The 20,301-nt window shown below is 45.7% G+C and overlaps 2 protein-coding genes across 2 annotated transcripts; one reads left to right on the plus strand and one right to left on the minus strand.

Moving 5' to 3' along the window:
* Positions 1 to 2,305: 2,305 nt before the first annotated feature.
* Positions 2,306 to 8,936, minus strand: LOC116188798. The gene is made up of 8 exons (XM_031518268.1): positions 8,720 to 8,936; positions 7,467 to 7,739; positions 7,197 to 7,255; positions 6,511 to 6,650; positions 6,266 to 6,417; positions 4,728 to 6,154; positions 4,325 to 4,637; positions 2,306 to 2,442 (listed from the first exon to the last, which is right to left on the minus strand). Exons 1-8 carry the CDS (start codon positions 8,934 to 8,936, stop codon positions 2,306 to 2,308), a joined length of 2,718 nt encoding a protein of 905 aa, XP_031374128.1.
* A 6,212-nt stretch (positions 8,937 to 15,148) lies between these two features.
* LOC116189220 (gibberellin 3-beta-dioxygenase 1-like) lies at positions 15,149 to 16,800 on the plus strand. The gene is made up of 2 exons (XM_031518788.1): positions 15,149 to 15,646; positions 16,085 to 16,800. The coding sequence occupies exons 1-2, from the start codon at positions 15,156 to 15,158 to the stop codon at positions 16,656 to 16,658; spliced, it is 1,065 nt and encodes a 354-aa protein (XP_031374648.1). The 5' UTR covers positions 15,149 to 15,155; the 3' UTR covers positions 16,659 to 16,800.
* The last annotated feature ends 3,501 nt before the right edge of the window (positions 16,801 to 20,301 follow it).

The following is a 20,301-nucleotide window of genomic DNA, read 5'->3' on the forward strand; positions in this document are numbered from 1 at the left end:
AAAATTATTCTTTTTCTCTCAGAGATGTTCTTATATGGAAGGATTGGATGGAGATGGCATAAATGCTGATAACAGAAGATGCGCTGAAGTAAAACGGGCGCGAAGCCTGAAGAATACGGAAGAAGGCAAGTGTTGGAAGTGTGAGTTGTAGCTGCGAGGACATGCAACGGCTGTAGAACGACGAAGCACCCAATTAGGGATAGTACTTCTTGAGGGCATCGGCGTTGACTGGGAGCGCATTTTCGGTCCCGTCCATGTCGCTTAAAATGATTGCCCCTCCGGAGAAGACTTCCTTGACAACAAAAGGCCCGTCGTACTTGTATGCGAACTTGCCCCGAGAATCAGGTGTAATATGTAAGACTTTCCGCAGGACGAGGTCACCGGGTTTGAACTCGCGGTGGCGGACTCTCGCATTGAACGCTCGGGCCATTCTCTGTTGGTAGCATTGGCCGTGACAGAGTGCCGTTAGCCGCTTCTCGTCAATGAGATTGAGCTGTTCACAACGTTGCTTCGCCCATTCTGCTTCTTCAAGTTCGGTCTCGGCGAGGACCCTCATGGAAGGAATCTCCACTTCGATCGGGAGGACGGCCTCCATGCCGTAGACCAAAGAATACGGGGTTGCCCCGGTTGAAGAGCGGATAGATGTTCGATACGCCAAGAGCGCGAAAGGAAGCATCTCGTGCCAATCTTTGTAAGTCACCGTCATTTTCTCGATGATCTTCTTGATATTTTTGTTTGCAGCCTCCACTGCACCGTTCATTTGGGGACGGTATGGAGTGGAGTTGCGGTGATGCACTTTGAATCACTCACAAAGCTCGTCAATGATCCTGTTGTTCAGGTTCTTGGCATTGTCAGTGATGATCGTCTCGGGGACTCCGTATCGGGCGATGATGTCACGCTTGAGAAAACGTGCCACAGCATTTGCAGTGACTGCAGCAAGCGTTACGGCCTCGATCCACTTGGTAAAATAGTCTATCGCCACCAAAATGAATTGGTGTCCGTTGGATGCTTTGGGGTTGATAGGACCGATCACGTCGATACCCCACATTGAAAAGGGCCATGGGGCTGCGATCGGGCGCAACTCGTTAGGCGGTGCTTTGATCTGGTCGGCGTATACCTGGCACAAGTGGCAGTGCTTGACGTGTTTGACGCAATCGGCTTCCATGAGTTTCTTGGCAAGCATAAGCCCGCTCATGTGGGGTCCGCAGCTCCCTTCGTGTATCTCTCCCATGAGACATTGTGCCTCGACTTCGTCGACACACCGAAGTAGTGTGGCTTCGAAAGAACGGCGATAGAGAGTTTCTCCACTCAGGAAATAATGTACTGCGAGTCGCCGAAGTGTTTTTCGATCACGACGGTTAGCGAATGTAGGGTATCGACCGGTTTGCAAGAAATGCTTAATGTCTTCGTACCATGGCTGCTCATCGGTCGCCTCGATTGCGTCGCAGTGAGCAGGGCCTTTGGCGATCTCGATCTCGAGTGGTTCAATGAGGTTTTCTTTCGTGATGCTCACCATGGATGCGAGCGTCGCGAGTGCATCTGCAAATTGGTTCTTGATGCGCAGCGTGTATGTGAATGAGACTTTCTCGAAGTTCTCCGCTAACTCCTCAAGATACTCGTGATATGGCACTAGTTTCTCGTCCTTCGTCTTCCATTGCCCCAGAGTCTAGAAGATTGTAAGCATAGAATCTCTGAACACTTCCAATTCCTTCACCTTGAAGTCGATCGCCGCTTGCAGGCCAAGGATGCATGCCTCGTATTCGGCCACGTTGTTGGTGCAAGGAAAATCGACTTTTGCTGCAATCGGATAATAACATCCATCGGGGGATATCAGCACTGCGCCGATACCAGAACCGGTGGAATTCACTGCGCCGTCGAAATACATCTTCCATGCGAATTTGTTCTCCTCACTATTCACTTGGAGAATCCCTTCGTCCGGAAAATTAGAGTTGATTGGCGTATCGTCTTCGATTGGGAACTCTGCTAAGTGATCTGCAATTGCCTGCCCCTTAACCGATGTACGGGGCACATATTCAATGTCGTATTCTGTCAGCTGACATCGCCACTTTGAAATGTTCTTCATGGAAGATGGACTATCGACCAAGTACTTTAGGGGATCCGCCTTTGACAATAAGCGGATAGTGTGGTAGAGCGTGTATTGTCGAAGTCTCTGCATAACCCACACTAGCGCGCAACATATCTTCTCAATCTCCGGGTAGTTAGACTCCTATTCAGTAAACTTCTTGCTCAAATAATAAATGGCGTGTTCTGTACGCGTGGACTCGTCTTCCTGCCCTAACATGCATCATAGGGATTGCCGATGCACTGTCAAGTAAAGGATCAGCGGACGATCTGGTGTCGGCGGAACTAGCACTGGTGGCTGAGCCAAATATGTCTTGATAGTATCGAAGGCCTTCTGACATTCCTCGTCCCACTCAATTGCTGCATTTTTACGAAGCAGACGAAAGAGTGGTTGACATTTGTCTGTCAGGTTTGCGATAAATCTTGCAATGTAGTTCAGCCGTCCCAAGAAACCTCGTACTTCGCGGGCCGTCGATGGCGGACGTAACTCCCTGATTGCCTTCACCTTGTCCGGGTCAACCTCAATGCCTCGCTCACTGACCACAAATCCTAACAGTTTCCCTGACTTAGCACCGAATGTGCACTTCGTCGGGTTGAGTCTGAGCTTGTACTTCTTGAGGCGGTCAAAAAGGCGCTTTAAATTAACCAGGTGGTCCTCTCCTTCTTTGGATTTGGCAATCATGTCGTCAACGTAGACCTCGATCTCTTTGTGCATCATGTCGTGGAATAGCGTGACCATCGCCCTTTGATATGTTGCCCCGGCATTTTTGAGGCCAAAGGGCATGACTCGGTAACAGAAAGTGCCCCACATTGTGATGAACGTCGTCTTGATCTTGTCCTCTTCGGCCATCCGAATCTGGTTATCTCCGGAGAAGCCATCCATGAAGGAGAACAACGTGTGGCGTGCTGTGTTGTCGACTAAGACGTCAATGTGAGGTAGGGGGAAGTTATCTTTGGGACTGGCTTTGTTGAGGTCTCTGTAGTCGACGCAGACTCTAACTCTTCCATCCTTCTTCTCTACGGGCACGATATTCGCAAACCTCCAGGACCCTGTGTTGATCTGTTTAATAATCTCCTCTTTGATGCGGAGGAGAAGGCCGGCACGTTGCCGCCGTAAGTGTTGTCTCTTGGGTGGAAACCTCTCTGTATCAAGCGGCAGGAAGTGCTTGACAATCGATGGATCTAAGCCCGGCATGTCAGCGTAGGACCAAGCATCATCTTGGTAGTCTGTTAGAAATTCGATCATCCTGGCTCGTTGTGTAGGGTCGAGACCTGTCCCGATCTTTAGGATGCGAGGTTCTTCTTCGGTACCCACATTGATCTCCTCTGTCGGCTCCACGGAAGTGAGTTGGCGGTTCTCAAGACGGCGCAAACTCTCTTCTATCTCGGGCACTCGACCATCCTCGTCGAGTCCTTCCCCGAAGTATATGGGTCGGGACCCTTCAAGGAGTTTCTCGGATGGGTTCGAATCGACGCGTCGAAGACTCAGATTCGAGTGGAGCCTGGCGATTTAAATAAATTGTCTTAGAAACTTTAAAGTGCTGCGAATAAGTGAGAGAGAAAGAGAAAGTAGACACGAGAATTCTGAAAAATGCATATAGGGATTTTATTAATGATGAGGGCGCAATGCCATAACAAGAATCCCTCTTCCGTCGTGTGGCTTATGGCTATGCCGACACGCGGGGAATATCAAAACATAGATGGCCTTACACATCGGCGATTACAGCCGAGTAACGCGGGACTGAGGTCCAGTTGTTGAGTTTCTCATTTTCCTGCGCGAGGCGGATGTAAGCCCCTGGAGTTGTCTCCTCGGTGACGGCGCATATGTTTGGCAGGTCAACAGGCTCGCTGTCTGAATCCGAGGAGGGACCGTCAAGAGTACCCCCGACGATGTGTGGAGGCCCAGGAAAGAAGTAGGAGAGCGGCTGAACCGGGATGCCCCTGTTGATCTTCCCATAGCGTGCAGCGAGACGGTGAAGGTGCTTGCCCTTGCGGGCCTCAATAATCTCGTGACAGGAAGGGCGAAAACCGAGTCCCCTCCTGTTCTTGTACTCTTCGACCTCGATGGGGCGGTTGATCCCCTGCCCATGTGCTCCGAGTCCGGTGCTGGGAATGTAATTGTGGCGCAGCAAAACCTTCCCCACCATGCGGTCAGCGCGGGTTGGACCGATCTCTCCGTAGTCTCGAATGACGGAGATTGTTTCAAATGAATGGAAGGGGAGGTTTTGATCGTCTCCGATACTGATGTAGGGGACAGCTGTCTCCTTGTAAATGGCGTAGTCCTCCTCACCCTTGACCGTGATAAATCGATCTTCTGCGATGAATTTGATCATTTGGTGTAGGGACGAAGGAACGGCGCTAGCTGCATGGATCCACGGTCTCCCGAGCAACAAGCTGAAAGCATTCGGAATGTCTAGGACTTGGAACGTAACAGCGAATGAGCAGGGACCCACCTCGATCACCAGGTCGATCTCTCCATTTACTTCCCTCCGCGAGCCGTCGAAGGCTCGAACCGCAGTCTTACTCGAACGGATGCGGTTAAAGTCCACGTTCATCTGCTTCAGCGTGGAAACCGGGCAAACATTGAGTGCCGAGCCATTATCGATCATGACCCGACCGATGATAAAGTTATTGCACTTGCAGACAATGTGTAGTGCCCGCGAGTGTGCCCACCCTTCTGAGGGAAGTTCATCATCTGAGAATGAAATGTTGTTGGAGAAGATCGAACTGATAGTCTCCTCAATCCTCTCCGGAGCCGTCTCTTTGGGGATCTGCGCTGCTGTCAGGACCCTCAGAAGCGCTTCACGATGTGGCTCTGAACCCAAGAGGAGGGCGAGTAGCGAAATATGGGCCGGAGACTTGGCCATTTGCTCTACCACCTTATACTCGCTCGCCTTAATTATCTTCATGAAGGCCTCAGCTTTTTCTTTAGTCACCTTCTTCTGGGGAATGGACGAGGCTTCCGGGGCGACTTCGGGCATTGCCAGGGCTTTCCCTTTGTTTGTGGCCTTCGGATTTTCATAGACTCGACCCGAGCGCGTCACGCTCATGACGCTAAATTGATGCTCGAGGTTCCCAACACTTCCTTCGTAGGTCCACGGGACCTTGCTGTCTTGATATGGCTCTCGTGCGGGGACTTCTATCACGAATGGGGCGGGCGTGGCATCGAACCCTGCGTACCCTACACCAGTTTCTGCAGGAACATATTCTATCACAAACGGGGCCGGTTCCTCCTGTCCGGTCTCGTACTCCCCTATAGCGCAAATACCGATCATGTTAATGCTGGGTCCCGAGCTTGACCCGTGATTGGGAAGAAGATTTGATTGCACGTTCGGGGGTTTGACAGCGTTGAACGTGAGCTGCTTATCATCAATCATCTGTTGGATCCTCTCCCGTAGCTTCCAACAATTGTCAATGGTGTGACCGGGTGCGCCCTGATGGTACTCGCAGCGCCGACTCTGATCTTGGATGGTTGGATCGAAATCAGGGTTAGGTGCTATCGATCGGATCTTGTTACCCGCGAGGAGTTGCCGGTATATGTGGGAGAGCGGAGCTGGCAGAGGTGTGAACTGTTTACGCCGCGTTTGTGTTGCGATGCCCTGTTGATCCTGCGGAACTGGAGCCCGTTGCACCGGCTGAGGAGTTCTCGAAGCGAGGGGCTTACTTTGTTGAATCGGAGGAGGAGCAGGGGCATAATTATGGGCGTATTGCTGCGGGACCGACGACGGAAAGGAAGCCGGCGGAGCGGAATAGTAAGCTTGCTGTGTTGGGGGTTGTTGTTGATAATGCACCGAAGGTGGGGCATACGCTTGAGTGGCCGGTGGTGCGGGCGTGTAGCTTATGGAATATTGCTGGGGAGCCTGGTGCCCTGAGTTGACAGCGTTGACGGACGTGTCTTTCCCTCTCCTGTTTCCCGTTGTCCCAGTGGCGGCCCTCTTCGAGGACTCTCCCTCCTTTTTCTCGGCCGGACCTTCTATCTTGCCGAGCTTAATGCCGATGTCGAGCTTCTTTCCGGCGTCGATAAGGTTGGAGAATGAAGACGTGTGGGCCAACAAGTGCAAGTAGTAAGCCCCTTTAAGAGGGGAGTGGAATAATTGGATCTGCTGTGCCTCACTGATCGGAGGGACGTGCTTCGCCGCTCTAGCTCGCCACTTCACTGCTTAGGCCTCGAAGCCCTGGTCACCGGTCATCTCCATCGTGCTGAGCTCCAGCAGAGTCGGGGGCGTCTCCGCACGGTACCTGTATTGGTCGATGAATTTGCTCGAGAGGTCTGCCCACGTGGGGATATCCGCAGTTTTCAGTGACATGTACCAATCCAGAGCCGCTCCTGCCAAACTATCATGGAACGTATGGATGACAAACTCTTCGTAGTCCCAGTACTACAACATTTTTTCCCGGTAGTGACGAGGGTCGGTCGTGCCGCAATACCTCTGGAATTCAGGCACCTTAATCTTTGGAGGTAGCTGCATACCTGGGAAGAGACTCCAATCGCCGTCGCCGGCATCGAGGCGGGAGCCGCCTGATTGTAGGGCTCGAATATTCTCTTCCAACTTCTTCAATCTTTGTTCCTGTTTAGTCTCCGTTTCTGGGAGAAAATTTGTGGGTGGAGCTCTAGGGGCCGCGTGGTTCGGCGTGCCCGGTTCAGAGTAGGCTATATTTATGGGAGGTGGAGCTTGGTAAGAAAGGTCGATATGGGGTTGTGGAGCTTGGTACGGGGGAGGTTCAGCAGTGTGAGCAGGAGCCTGGGCAGTTGTAGGCAGGAAAATGATCGGCGGTGGGACAGCGGAAGTCGGAGCTGGGACCGACGCAGAGACTGGAACCGGGACTAACGTGGAGATCGGTGGAGGTACTAGCATAGGCGGTTCTAACATTGTCGCTGAAGCCGGTGGTGCTGGAAGATTGTTAACCGGATGGGCTGCCGACACATTCACTATCGTTGGGGCAGACGTATCTCCATTATTGGGGATCAAGGTCGGCTGGGCCCATGGGCTTGGATCGACCGCTGGCCCGTACCCAGGAGGTGGGGTGAAGCTCGAAGAAGCACGATTTGGGCCTTTGAGTAGGGCCATGAGCTCGGCCATATTGGTGGCCATGGTGGCAGCCAGTTGATTGACCATGCTCTCAAGTACTGCAATACGTGCACGATCATCAGCTGCGGAAGATGGCTGCCCTCCTGAATAAAAGCAGAAATGCATGAGATGCATGAATTTTCAAAAACTAATGCTGTCATTCATATTAACTCTGAATGGTTCAAAGTGCAATACAGATTTTGAAAAGATAGTCCTAAGTCGGTCTTCCAACGTGCCCGAGGTGCAAGCGACCGTCACCATGGAAAGCACCGGTGAGGGCCTGGTTGAGGTGTCTATCCTATGATGTGCATGGACCTACACAGGCCCTCTTCTTGACCCTTTCCAAGGCAGCGTTCGCTTGCGCCAACTCCTGGTCACGCTTCTGGAGTTGGGCGCGGGTCTGTGCAAGTTCCTTCTGTAGTTGGTGCCGATCGCTCAGCTGCTCATTCTTCTCGGCGATCTCTCGCCGGAGGCGATCTCTTTCAGCCCTGAGATTGGCGAGCTCGGCTTGGATGGTCATGTCCGGTACCGGTGCCCCGGATGATGCGCTACTTTCTACTGGAGGGGAATCTGTGAAATCATCATTCTCTGATGGACCCCATCGATAAAAGCGGAGGATATATTCCTCCGTGGTTTGAAAGTCCCGTTCATCTTGGGTCGGGTGCTGGGGGAAGTAAATATGTTCGATGACCGTAGTCGCCACGCGGTCATAACCCGTTCGATTTCACTTAGGTGATCTATGGACGTCTGGTCTTCCCGCCAAGTATGTTCGAACTCGGTTCACGTCGTACCTTTGGGAACTATCTGTAAGCCACCTAACTGCCTCACTACTCGCGCCGGAAAATAGGTGGTGGACCCCGCATGGCTCACGAGTGGTACTCCGTTAAAATCAGGACATTTAATGGTCATGGGTCCGGGTGGCATCCACGCGGCGAGCCATTTAAAGCCCTTTGGTGCTATTTCGCGAAAACTTTTGATCCACTCGGAGACCTTGCGTTCTTCCACACGCAATAGAGGTAGTAACCGCGAAATGATAGACTCCGGACGTGTGAAAAACATAACCGGACGAACAAGGCCGAAGGGGTTTGCATGGCTTTGGAGCCAAATTTGCAAAAGGATTGGGGACCCTCTCAACCTTCGATCGGTCTTTCTTGTAACGCGATCAAGGGACCGTATGGTCTCGGCCAACAAGGCCACCTCGTATTCGCGGCCTCCCACCACTTGGAGGACAACGCTAGCTAAGGCTGCGTCAATGTGACCGGCCGAGCGAGGGAATAATAGAGTCCCGAAAATTAAAAATAAGATTGCATGACAAAAATTCTTTTGTAAAAGATCCCCTTGAACCTCGCGCGTTCGTATTTCAGTAAAACGGAGTAGTTTCGCGGTGACTATCTCTGTGCCACCGGAATATGCAAGTTCGGCTTGTAGCTGAGACCTATGCACCCCGAGTAGACGCGATACCGAAACAAGTCGGGTGGTGTGGAAGTTAGGTTCCACAATGCCGCGAGTGGCTGCAGCTCTTCCGACGAGAGTGCGATATTCCTCGATAGTAGGTGTGAGCTCGGTACCTTGGATGTTGAAAACGGCGTGGACTGGGTCCCAAAATGTCACCGCTGCTCCCAAGAAGTTCCAATCCACTCGGCACATAGCTAGCATTGGTATATCCCCAACAAAGGTACTGATGTAGTTGCGGTTGACCTGATGTAGATGAGCCCAGATGTGATTGATTTCCTCAAGTGGTGGCGTGACCCTGTCGAGGTGTGGAAAGGAGACCGAGCGCGCCATCTCTTACCAAGATGAAAGGAAAACCGATTTAGGACTAGTTAATATAAATGACGCCTAATTTTGAAATTAGATGATGCATGGGTACAGAAAATAAATGTCCACGGCTTAATGTATACAACGTACATCTCTTTCAAAAAACAGAAAAGGACTCAAATGGCGCGCAGGCCGACTCGATGGACTGTTACTGAAGTCGGGTTGGAATATGGCGTGGAGCTCCTGTAGTATGCATGGTTTTGGCACTACAAGGACCATGCTACCTAGGGATGGGGGCCCCCGACTCAAGGGTGTCAATTCCTTGAAATTGAGCAGGATTCTTTTCAAGACCTAAGCGACAGTCGAACTGCGCGCCGTACCCCTACTTCGAACCCCTATCTAACCTATGCTCCTATTACCGGTCGTGGGACGCGACCCATAGGTACCTAAAAGCTAGTATGTTATGCAATGCGTGTGCGGAAAATAAAAATGCATAAAGTAGATAAGCGAAAAATTGCGGAAAGCGATAAATAAACAAGCAAACAAAGCAAGCGGAAACGAGCCCGAACCCTCTAAGTGTCCCCAGTGGAGTCGCCAAGCTGTGCGTACCCGAATTTCGTCTCGTTGGGGCCCGTATGCGCGCGCCTAAATGCAACGCGGCTTGGGAGTATCCACCTTCCCGGGGACGCGCGACGAACGCACGTGAGAAGGAGTCGCCACTTGCCATTTTATGACCCGAGGGTCGAGGGCCGACAAGTTACCCAGGTCTAGGGGTACGGAGTACACCTAATTGCTAAGGCATATGGTCTGCGAAACCCAAGGTTACGAATTCAGGGGTTCTGTTACATGCGAGCCTATATCTCGCATGCCCTATCGGTACTCTAGCTTGTCTAGGCTTGCCATTTTATTTAATTACCGCTTAATTAAGTTCCGCTCATCTTACGCGTTTTGACACCGTAAATTCGAAGAAACACTCCGACCGTCTGCTCTCCGACCGGGATTCTTACATGAATAAACATACAACATAAATCCTCACATTGTTCTCTCAAATAAATAAAATACAACTTATAACAATTGGATCCCGGTCGGTTCGCATTCGGTTATTATTCCACTCGTGCTCACCGTGTAGTTTGAAAAGACTGAAATTGAAATTAAAGTGCGCACTCGGTGTATAAGGGCATTGGACCCTGTGATCGACGGTTATGGGCGTTAGACCCAGTGTGAATCGAGTCCTAAAGGATCGGGTTCGATCCGCATAACAATCAAGTGCAAAAGATGTAACAAGCAAGCTCAAATAAACAATCAATGGGGTTTTGTTATCACCAAATTTACGTGTATTAATAACCGAGGTATCTTGGCATACAAATTCTACCCTAAAACAAGCAAAAGGCAAGAGGGGAATGGCATGTAGCATTCAACATCATTTACCGGACCTGACAGACTGTATGTGTCCGTGATCAAGTCTCGAATGTGTGGGTTGATTTTAAATTGTTATGTATCGTGACACTTTGATTATGATAGGTTATTATAGAATGTGGATTTTGACACGAGAATCCTACAACCTAGTGCCTAGCCCGCTATCCCCATTATGTTTTCTATTAGGCCGAGTATGCGATTAAGTCGAATGTTGGTATCTTAAACCGTTATTCCCGATCTAACTACCCAAGATCATGCAGAGATAACAATAAATTGTAAATACGCCTTTTTGCCTTTGTATAGAAAATTTATTTTTGAAAAGAGAGAGACTACGCAATGCGGGCCACCTCGGCCTGTGACCGGCGGTGACTGATTCCCTGATTCTTCTAGGGTTATGCGAGAACCCCAAAAAAGTCAAAGAAACGGTCAATCTATCCGGAAGTGATCTAAAAAAAACTTCCACACCCCGACTTGAGTTACCTAAAATTAGGAGGCCTCGAGTCAAAACATGCAAGTTCTTCCCAGAAGTCCATGCCACATCGGATCACGAGTCTCAGATTTTGGTATGAAATTTGCGAATTTTGAAAAGAAGGCGTCAACACGTATTTGCAATTTATCGACGCGTATTTCCGATTAATTACCAATTCGTGCAAAATTATTAAGGTCGAGTGAATTAATTAGTCAAATGAACGTCCCGTTTACCCGATTGGTGAAATCATTAAGTTTAATTAAAATCTGCTGAATGCTTTATTTTATTTTTTTGGATTTCAAGCCGTCGAAACGATCAATAATAGATCGCCCGATAAACTCTAATTTCCGACATAGTCACATAATTACAAAAATGAAATATTTAAATGGGGCACATGTATTTCGGTGGGTGATCTAAGTAGAAAAGGGCCGGATATTTTAGAAAATGTCCAGGGGCTGAATTGAACGATTTTAAAAGAGCAGGGACTGATTTGAAAATTCTAAGAAAATTGGGGACTGATCTGAAAATTCTAAAAGATTGGGGACTGATTTGAAAATTCTAAAAAATGGGGAGTGTGTAAAAAATTACTGAAAGTGTCCTAGGGCTTATTTGAAATGAATTTGAAAATCGGGACTGATCTGAAAAATAAAAAAATGGCCCCAGGACTAAACTGAAACAACTCGGAAAGTTCTTTGGGATGCTTGAAAAATTCTGGGAATTCTAGGACTGATTGGGAAATAGTAAAATGACTGGGACTTGATTGAAAATAAATTTTAGGGTTCGGGGCAGATCTGAAAAGGGTGAAAAATGGCCCAGGGACTAAACTGAAACAACTTGGAAAGTCTTTTGGGACGCTTGAGAAATTCTGAAAAATCCAAGGACTGATTGGGAAATAGTAAAATGACCGGGACTTGGTTGAAAATAAATTTTAGGGTTCGGGGCAGATCTGAAAAAAAATAAAATGAGTCCTCTGGACAGAAATGTAACAAAATGGAAAGTTCGTAAAATCGAGTTCGGGACAAATCCGATCACCCACGCGACCCAAGAACACTCAATTCACATTATATCCATCAAGCAAGCAATAATATTCAGGAAATGAGTCCTAATCATGCCACTAAGTCGAGGATTTACCTAATCCGGAAAGTTGAGGGGCTTCTCTGTAAATAAAAAAAATAAAAAATAAAAGATAATCGCCGGACAATCGGGTTGGATCGGATCGGATCGGAGCGCCCGCCCGAAGGAGAAACCGCCCGGAAGAGAAGCTGGGCTGGACTGGAGAGCGTTGGGCCTGAATGGGCCGAGCCTGCAAAGAAAGGGGAATGGGCCGCGGCTGACGGGCTGGGCTGGCTGGGCTGGACCTGTGATGGAAACGCAATGGGCCGAAGCCCGTTAATGGCGGATTTGTCGGACGGTAACGCGGGCGGCGCCGAGAGGCTGAGAGCGGTGGTTCCGGCCGTTGGGCGACGCAACGACGGGGCGAAAGGGAGCGGGTGAGTGTTCTGAGCGCCGCCTGAGGGACGCCGGTTCCGATCTGGGCTTCACCGGTGGCTGGAACGGTCGGGATTGCGGAGATTTCACGGTTTTCCGGCACGGTTCCAATCGAGCTCCGATTTGCAAAATTCTCCCAATCCGAGAGGAATTTCGCGATTTCTTTCACTGGGTTCTGTTGTGTCCCTGCCGAATTCGATTTCCCCCCCTTTAATAGAAATTTTTGGTTGAGATTTCGACCAATTTGGGGAGGAAATCGCGGAAATCCGCGATTTCCTGTTCTGGGAGGCCAGCCAGATCACGGGCAGCCGGTTGCCGCTGCCCGGAACAGTATTTTTGATTTTTGATTTTTTTTTTCAAATTAGGGCCGGCGGGTCACGGGCAGCCGGTCAACGCTGCCCGGCCTTGCCCAGCCCTGCCCGCGATTTTTTCTTTTCTTTCCTTCTTTCTTTTTTTTCTTTCCTCTTTCTTATTTATTTATTTATTTTTATTATTATTAATTAATTAATTTTTTTTTAAAAAAAGGTGATAAATAGAAAAATGACAATTTTGCCCCCCTGGAGCCGATTGACCGAAATTGGGTGCTGACAAAACCTTTTCTCTACTAATAAAAAAATTACGTACTTCTTTCCCTGTCCTTCTGAGAGCATCATGACTTTGGATCCATGCAGTCATAATTCTGCTTCCATGACTTTGAACTTTAAAATTTCAAAAAAATCAAAATCTTTGGTTTTATTTGATGAAAGAAAAATAATCACTGAGTTTTCAAAATTTTATAATTTAAGTATTTGCTTGTATTAGGTAACAGAGTTTCATGAATATGAATAATTTTAGATAAAATGGTCTAATCAATTTTATGAAAGAAAAATACTTAATTATGTTTTAATAAGATTAGCTATACAATACTTCTAAAAGTTTATGAATATTTACTAACTAATGAAATGGGAATCCTTTTTTATATATAATTCTTTGAATATTGTTTGTATTATATAGGATAATTAATCTGAAGAATAATTATCAGAAAACTTTATTAATTTTTATATAGCAATTAACCTGTGAATTAGTTTGTAATCACTATTCTACCCCTAATTATTCGATGTAGTCTATATTATATATAGAATATAGATAAGCAAACTGAGAAGTTGTGTTTGGTTATCCTTCTTCATCACCATATAGTATCATAAGCATTAAGAAAATCAGAAGACTATAAACAAGTGTTTTATAAGTTGGTAATTCTAATTCTCCTAATTTATGAAGTTTTATTAGTTCTTCCTCATTACTGCATTATTGTAAAATAGCATTATTTAAGGCTTTCTTGCCCTAATATATCTAACATATCATATGATATGATTGGAAGAGTTTTATTCCTCAGTGGACCAATCCAGATTGAATGATTAGTCGAGATCCATAAGACTTCTAGTTGCAAGGGTGCACGCTACTGAAAATATAACATATCGTATTGTACGGTTAATGGACATTCACGAGTTTCTTATTGCCCAACAATACACGTTACTTTCTCTCTTCGAACGGACACTCACATCAATTTGTTCTTACTACATATGAACTATAACGTTTATGGAGATACAATTCTATTATAAATATAGATGCACCTTTTCTTTCATAGGTGAAATGGCGGGCAACAATGGTGGCAATCTTATTGCTCCCGCTGCGCAAAATTCATACTCTCGTGTTCAATAGTGAATATATAAGATGAACTAAACAACCAGCGCAAACACACCGACCATTCAACTTTGTTTGGCTACACAGATTACTATATTTGGCTATAGTAGATTACAGATAATCTAGATGCTCAAGGTATTCAACTTTCCCATTCAACTGGTAATATACTTTCCCAGCATGGGGATTATCTAGATTACCAGCAAGATTACTTGCTATGTAAACATTGCCAGTCCATACCATAGATGATAATGAACATTATCGGTAATTTTAAAAGTGAGAATCTATCTCAACGAGAATCTAAATTACTAGTAATCTTAAATGGTAATGCCACCTTATCAGGGTTTTTTTATTTACGAATTTTATGTTTTATAGGCTGGTTTTATGAAGTGTTTCTTTTACTTTTTTACCATTTTTAGGGTTATGTATATCATCTTGACGATTTTGGAAAATATGTAACTTTCCTTTTTTGCAAAGTTATATTTGTATTTATTGACCATATTTTTAGGTCCATGCCATGTACGGGCTTTTAGGTAGTGTGTTTTGTTAATAATAATTTTTAACGTAAACTTACTTTTTATGACGTTTAACATTTTAATAAAAATTGGGTGGGAAATAAATATAATTTTTTTAAAATTTTCAACCATATTTAATGGGGCGGGAGATAAATATTTTTTTCTTTTTAACTTTTTAATAGAAATTAACTTAAATTTAAACTTAAATTTATTTTGATATTTACTATTATAACCCTATTTAGCGGGGCGGAGACAATTTTATTAAATGTTCTAACCTTACTTAATAGGGTGGGAGTAGGGGAAGAGACAACTTCATTTACTATTATAACCCTATATAATAGAATAAGAGACAAATATAAACTTTGCCTTTTCCTTTTAACTTTTTAATAGAAATTAACTTTAATTTTATCATGATATTTACTATTTCAACTTTATTTACTTTACATATATATAAATATATATTTATATATACAGATAAGGAGAATTTAATTAAGTTGCCGTTAGTGAAAGGATCGATATTTACTATTCTAACTTTATTTACTATATGTATATATACATACATATAAGGAGAATTTAATTAAGTTGTCGTTAGTGAAAGGATTGATTGAATATTTTAGGGCATGCCATGGTCTCCAATGTTTACTCTCACTCAATAGATTGAGCATATCCTCCTATTTCTTCATGGCTAATCTCTCAAAAGCTTACGAGAGTGCCCCTCAGCAGACTCACCGTATCATCCCTCTTGACTTTCAATCGGTCAAGCATGTCCCGGAATCGCATTCATGGTCAAACTCTGATGATAGCCTTCCAGTCCGAAGCCAACTGGTGGAAAATATCGAGCAAATATCGCTGCCCGTCATTGATCTCGGGGACCTGGATGCTTCAAAGATGATGGGTCAAGCATGTGAGTCCTGGGGCATGTTCCAAGTCATAAACCATGGCATTCCTTCGACTCTGTTTAGGGACGTCGAATCAGAGGCCAGGGCATTCTTCTCTCTCGCAGCTGAAGAGAAGATGAAGGCTCTCCGGTCTCCTGGTGGACTCACTGGTTATGGAGTTGCCCAAATAGCGAAGTACTACAATAAGCTCATGTGGCACGAAGGGCTCACTATTGTGGGATCTCCCATGGACCATGTTAGGGAGATTTGGCCTGACCAGTATCATAGGTTCTGGTAATTCTTCCTAATTTCCTGATTCAAGAATTCGCGAAGTTTAGGGCACGTAACCGAACTTCATATTTACGTGCCTAGAAGGATTGATCGGTCACGTTCAGCATATTCAGAAGGACGTCTGGTTTTAATTGATACAACCTATCCAGAATAGACTATGCAGAAAAACCAAACAAATGTGGTCGTGTCATGTGAAATCATTGGTGCTTGGTAATCAAGAAGCTTTATGTTTAAATTGATTCGGCAGGAATAAGCATCCCTGTAGTGAATGTGCACTTCGTCTGGAGGGACAACTGGCCACGTATTTCGCAGTTATTCACTAAACAGTGCTTCCAATAGACTCGATCTCTAGCAAATGTAAAATATACCATTGAACGACTTTCCTACTTTTGATTTTAAATTGCTTGCGCTGCTGATCTGCAATTTTCTCTGTTTGTGTAGTGAAGTAATGGAAGCGTATCAGAAGGCGATGAAGGAGCTTTCGGAGAGGCTCCTCGACCTAATCCTGAAATCCCTTGGCATGCCCGAGGAACACATTGAGTGGCTGTCATCCGTGGCTTGCAAGGGTAGGCAGGCCCCGAGCACTCTCCTGCAGCTCAATTCCTACCCACCCTGCCCAGACCCGACACAAGCGACGGGCCTGGCTCCACACACGGACTCGTTCCTCATCACAATCCTCCACCAGGTCGGCAACATAAACGGGCTCCAAGTCCACAGGGAGGGCACTGGATGGGCCCTGATCGTGCCCCTTGAAGGGGCACTGGTGGTCAATGTGGGTGACATGCTCCACATCATGTCAAATGGTCTATTCTCCAGCGTGCTCCACCGAGCTGTCGTGGACAATACCAGGCACAGGCTGTCTTTCGCCTACTTCTACGGACCACCAGCAGTTTCCTCCATCTCCCCAATCCCCAGGGGCTGCCAGAGCCAGTTCCGGTCTATGACTGTGAGGGAGTACCTTGAGATGAAGGGAAAGGATTTTGAGGGCGCCCTTTCTAAAATCAGGGTGGTATGAAAAAAAACCTTTTTTCGATTAAAAACAAGACTCTTGGGCTATAGGGAAAGAGAAATACTTTGGTAGATGATATACTATACTGATTATCTATATTATTGTAAAATCCTGCAATTTTCCATTATGAAATCCATAATGCAGTTTATTATACTAAAAAAAGGATTTTATAAGCTTTCTTTTACAAGATATGAAATCAATTTAAAATTTAAAAATTTACAAAATTTAAAATACATCAAATTATCTGTCGAGTTTTGAAACATTTATCTCGAACATAACTCCTTGATTTGGGAAAAACTCAACCCTTTATTACACGAAAACACATCCCTCATAATAATCATATAAAATAATATAAACGGTTTGGAACTTCAATCAATTAACCTTACAAATCGTATTACACGTCAATTGAATATCCCAGAATCATTCGAGCCCCAATTAAGTTTATAGCCAAGTAAGACATATACCTCCTGGTTCGAGAAACCACATAAAAAGTTGTCGTTTGAAAATCATTCTCCCTGAAATATGTGAAAATAGAGTGAGCTTACATAGCTCGGCTGGTTTAACCAAAATTATCATGTTAGTATGAACTATTCATAAAAGCTAGGAAATTTATTTTGATGAAGAGGCTTGATGTACATCGCATAAAACAACAATAAAATAACTCAAGACTAATTAGAATATTTCTCACTATATCGGCTGTCAGCACCTCATTTTGGTCTACCGACTTCAGGACATAACATCAACAAGGCTCCCGACTAGGATTTCAGAACTCTAACAAAAATGGCGAGGCCAACATATGGAGTTTTGTGGCACACACAGTTGGTCCCGAAGAGTAAGACACGACTTATAAAAATTCAAACCAAAGGCAGTGGACTAAGAGGAACTCACATCTCTGTATCGTTTCTTCGGTGAGTACGACTATCTTCATGGATCCTAAAGCCAAATTCGGTATTTTTAGATCAATGTTTGGTGAGTCGGAGACATTTCAACACAAAAATCACATTGAGGGCCCATTCGAGCAAAGAGATAAAATTTGTGGGAGCTGGGGTGCCCAAACAGTGAATACAGTAGCTTGAGCATGGGATTCAACGCAACATATCACAATCAATATTGAACCTGAAAGGGCGACACTCATGTCCTTGACCTAGAAAATCTAGTTAGGTTCGATTTGACGGGTCACTCATCCCGATATTCAATACGGAAAGGGAGTTATGAATTTTTTAGCACGCCATGCGCAAAACAGTTAAACTGGGACAGATTCTGCCAGTCGAGAGAGAAAATCCATATAAAATTCAGTTCTTCGTATTTTTTAGCGTGGCCAACGTCAATGAATTCCTAATTCACTTAAGATTCAGAAAATTTAAAAAATAGGATATGTTTTTGGCTAGATTAGTACGGAATTGAAGAATTCCTCACAGATCAGGACCAAATCCCCCGGTTTTGGTCAGTTGTTGAAGAAAAATTGTTTCGGGTACTTCCCGAGGTCGAACGATCTTCAAATTTTACGAGGATGTGCCTAGCTCGTGTAAGGATCAAGAAAAATATCAGAGAGATCAAAAGGCTCATGACGAGTTCAGAAAAATTTCGGATGTTCAGGTCATCCCCAGGGACCACTGGTCACAGCTTTGCTTCTTCTGCTTTGGCTGAGCAAGGTGAAGTGTACTCCACCCCTTCCTCTTTTCCCCACGCCAACTTTTCCCTCTTCTTCACCACTACTCACGCCATCCCTCTGCTGGTTCTGCTGCTGGATTTTTTTTTCTTCTAATGATCTTGAGGACGGGATCACCGGGTGATCGGTTGTCTCTTTTTTTTTTTTTTTTTTTTTTTTTTTTTTTTTTTCTCTCTGCCTTTCCCTCATCTAGACGGCACCATCCTACTGCCCCCGGCTTCTCTGGAGATCAGGGGTCTTGTTGCAGGTCCGAGCTCTCAAGGACGAACCTCCGGTATCCCTTCGAACTCCCCGCTGATGTGTTGTTCCCTTGAGTTGCTTCCTCGAGCTTCCTGAGCTGGTCACTGTTGCAACGTCCTCCTCGACTCCTCGTCGTCTCTGTGCTGCTTCTGGGCCTCTCCCCTCGCCGCTGTGCTCCCATTGAACTTCCCTGAGCTGCTGTCCATGTCCCATGGAGCTCCCCGAGTTACCTTGGCTACTGTTCAACTCTTCATCGAGCTCCCCTTAGCTGTCAAATGCATCCGAGCTAAGTCTCATACTTTATTTCCCTTCCCTGTCCTTACTCTTGTTGTTTTCCTTTTCAGCTGATTCCATTCTTATTCTGCCTTTGTTTGTCTCCCCTTTCGCAGTCACATCAACACCCACAGAGCCACTACATTGCTTTGCTGCCCCCCCCCCCCCCCCCCCCCCCCCCCCCCCCCCTCTTGAGATCCTTGAGTTGCTTTGCCGATGTATCGAGGGATATCCGAAGGTTCACGTGGTTCCTCCCTACATTGGCTCAGGAGATGTACAAAATCTCGGACTTAGTAACATGCATAGGGTCTCATTTGGATGGTGATAATGTGAAATGAACGATTGTGGACCATGTCGATGAGCGGGATTATTCCAAACCCGGTTTTAAAAATTTTTCAATCTGTTTTAGTTCAGTCCATGCGATCCTTTTCACGTTTTTAGATCAGCCCTAAACTTACAAATCTGTTTCAATCAAATCCTGGGCCATTCTCAATATTTTCCGCTCAGCCACTGAACTTTCCAGATGATTCATATCACTCCAAGAAACTTTTCAATATGTTTCAGTTCAGTCCCTTCGACTCTTTTCATTTTTCCAGATCAGCCCTAAACTTTAAAATCTATTTCAATCAAATCCTGGGCCATTTTCAATATTTTCACCTCAGCCACAGAATTTTTCAGACGATTCAGGTTAGTCCAGAAAACTTTTCAATCTGTTTCAGTTCAGTCCCCGTGACTCTTTGCACTTTTCCAAAGCAACCCCAACTTTTTAGCTGTTTCAAATCAGTCCGTGGGATTTTGGCCAAATTTTCAAATCAGCCCCAGCTCTTTTGAAATTATCTAATTTAATAATAAGGACTTCCAACCCGTCTTGTTTGAGTCCCCGGCCGACAGATATGTACGTCATTTTAATATGTTCTTATCTCGTTTATTATGCGTACGTGACGTGTCGATACGTGTTTTTTTTTTGTTTATCCGCTTCCATGAGTCAGTGCCGTTTTATCGATTCCATTAATATTATGTTTGTGTATGCTTGCATGTTTGCATGCGTTTCTCGTGATCATGGCGGCACCGGCTTTATAAAATATGTGTTATAATAGCGATTGATATGTGACTGCATACAACTGTATTTTTCGTTTGGTATTGATTGGATGATAAATCATAAATTAGACACATTAGTTTAGGTACTTGCATGGATTTGGGGTACCGGTGACTATCTCGGGCCCACGGGAGCCCAAGAGCGTATCGGCCTCCATAGACCGAGCATTCTTGACTCCCGAGGACCCGTCGTGGTTTTCATATCGCAAATCGTTCCATAACCCCTTTGCATTCGAGGCTTAGGGCCACAATTACTAACAATTCCACAAAAGGGAAGATGGGACGCATAACTTGGCTAAGTAAATCACTCGGCTTAAATAAATCACACGAACTGGTTATTAATTTGTAATCGCGTCGACGAATCACGAAACG

The sequence above is a fragment of the Punica granatum genome, chromosome 8 (assembly GCF_007655135.1).
Source record: "Punica granatum isolate Tunisia-2019 chromosome 8, ASM765513v2, whole genome shotgun sequence".
NCBI lineage: Eukaryota > Viridiplantae > Streptophyta > Magnoliopsida > Myrtales > Lythraceae > Punica > Punica granatum.

Coding starts and splice junctions, on each gene's coding strand:
- LOC116188798 (XM_031518268.1), bottom strand. CDS start 8,936: ATGGCGCGCTCGGTCTCCTTTCCACACCTCGACAGGGTCACGCCACCA. Junction 7,740..8,719: donor CGCCGTTTTCAACATCCAAG/GTACCGAGCTCA, acceptor GGGGTCCATCAG/AGAATGATGATTTCACAGAT. Junction 4,638..4,727: donor ACTCGCGGGCACTACACATT/GTCTGCAAGTGC, acceptor ACGCTGAAGCAG/ATGAACGTGGACTTTAACCG.
- LOC116189220 (XM_031518788.1), top strand. CDS start 15,156: ATGGCTAATCTCTCAAAAGCTTACGAGAGTGCCCCTCAGCAGACTCAC. Junction 15,647..16,084: donor GACCAGTATCATAGGTTCTG/GTAATTCTTCCT, acceptor CTGTTTGTGTAG/TGAAGTAATGGAAGCGTATC.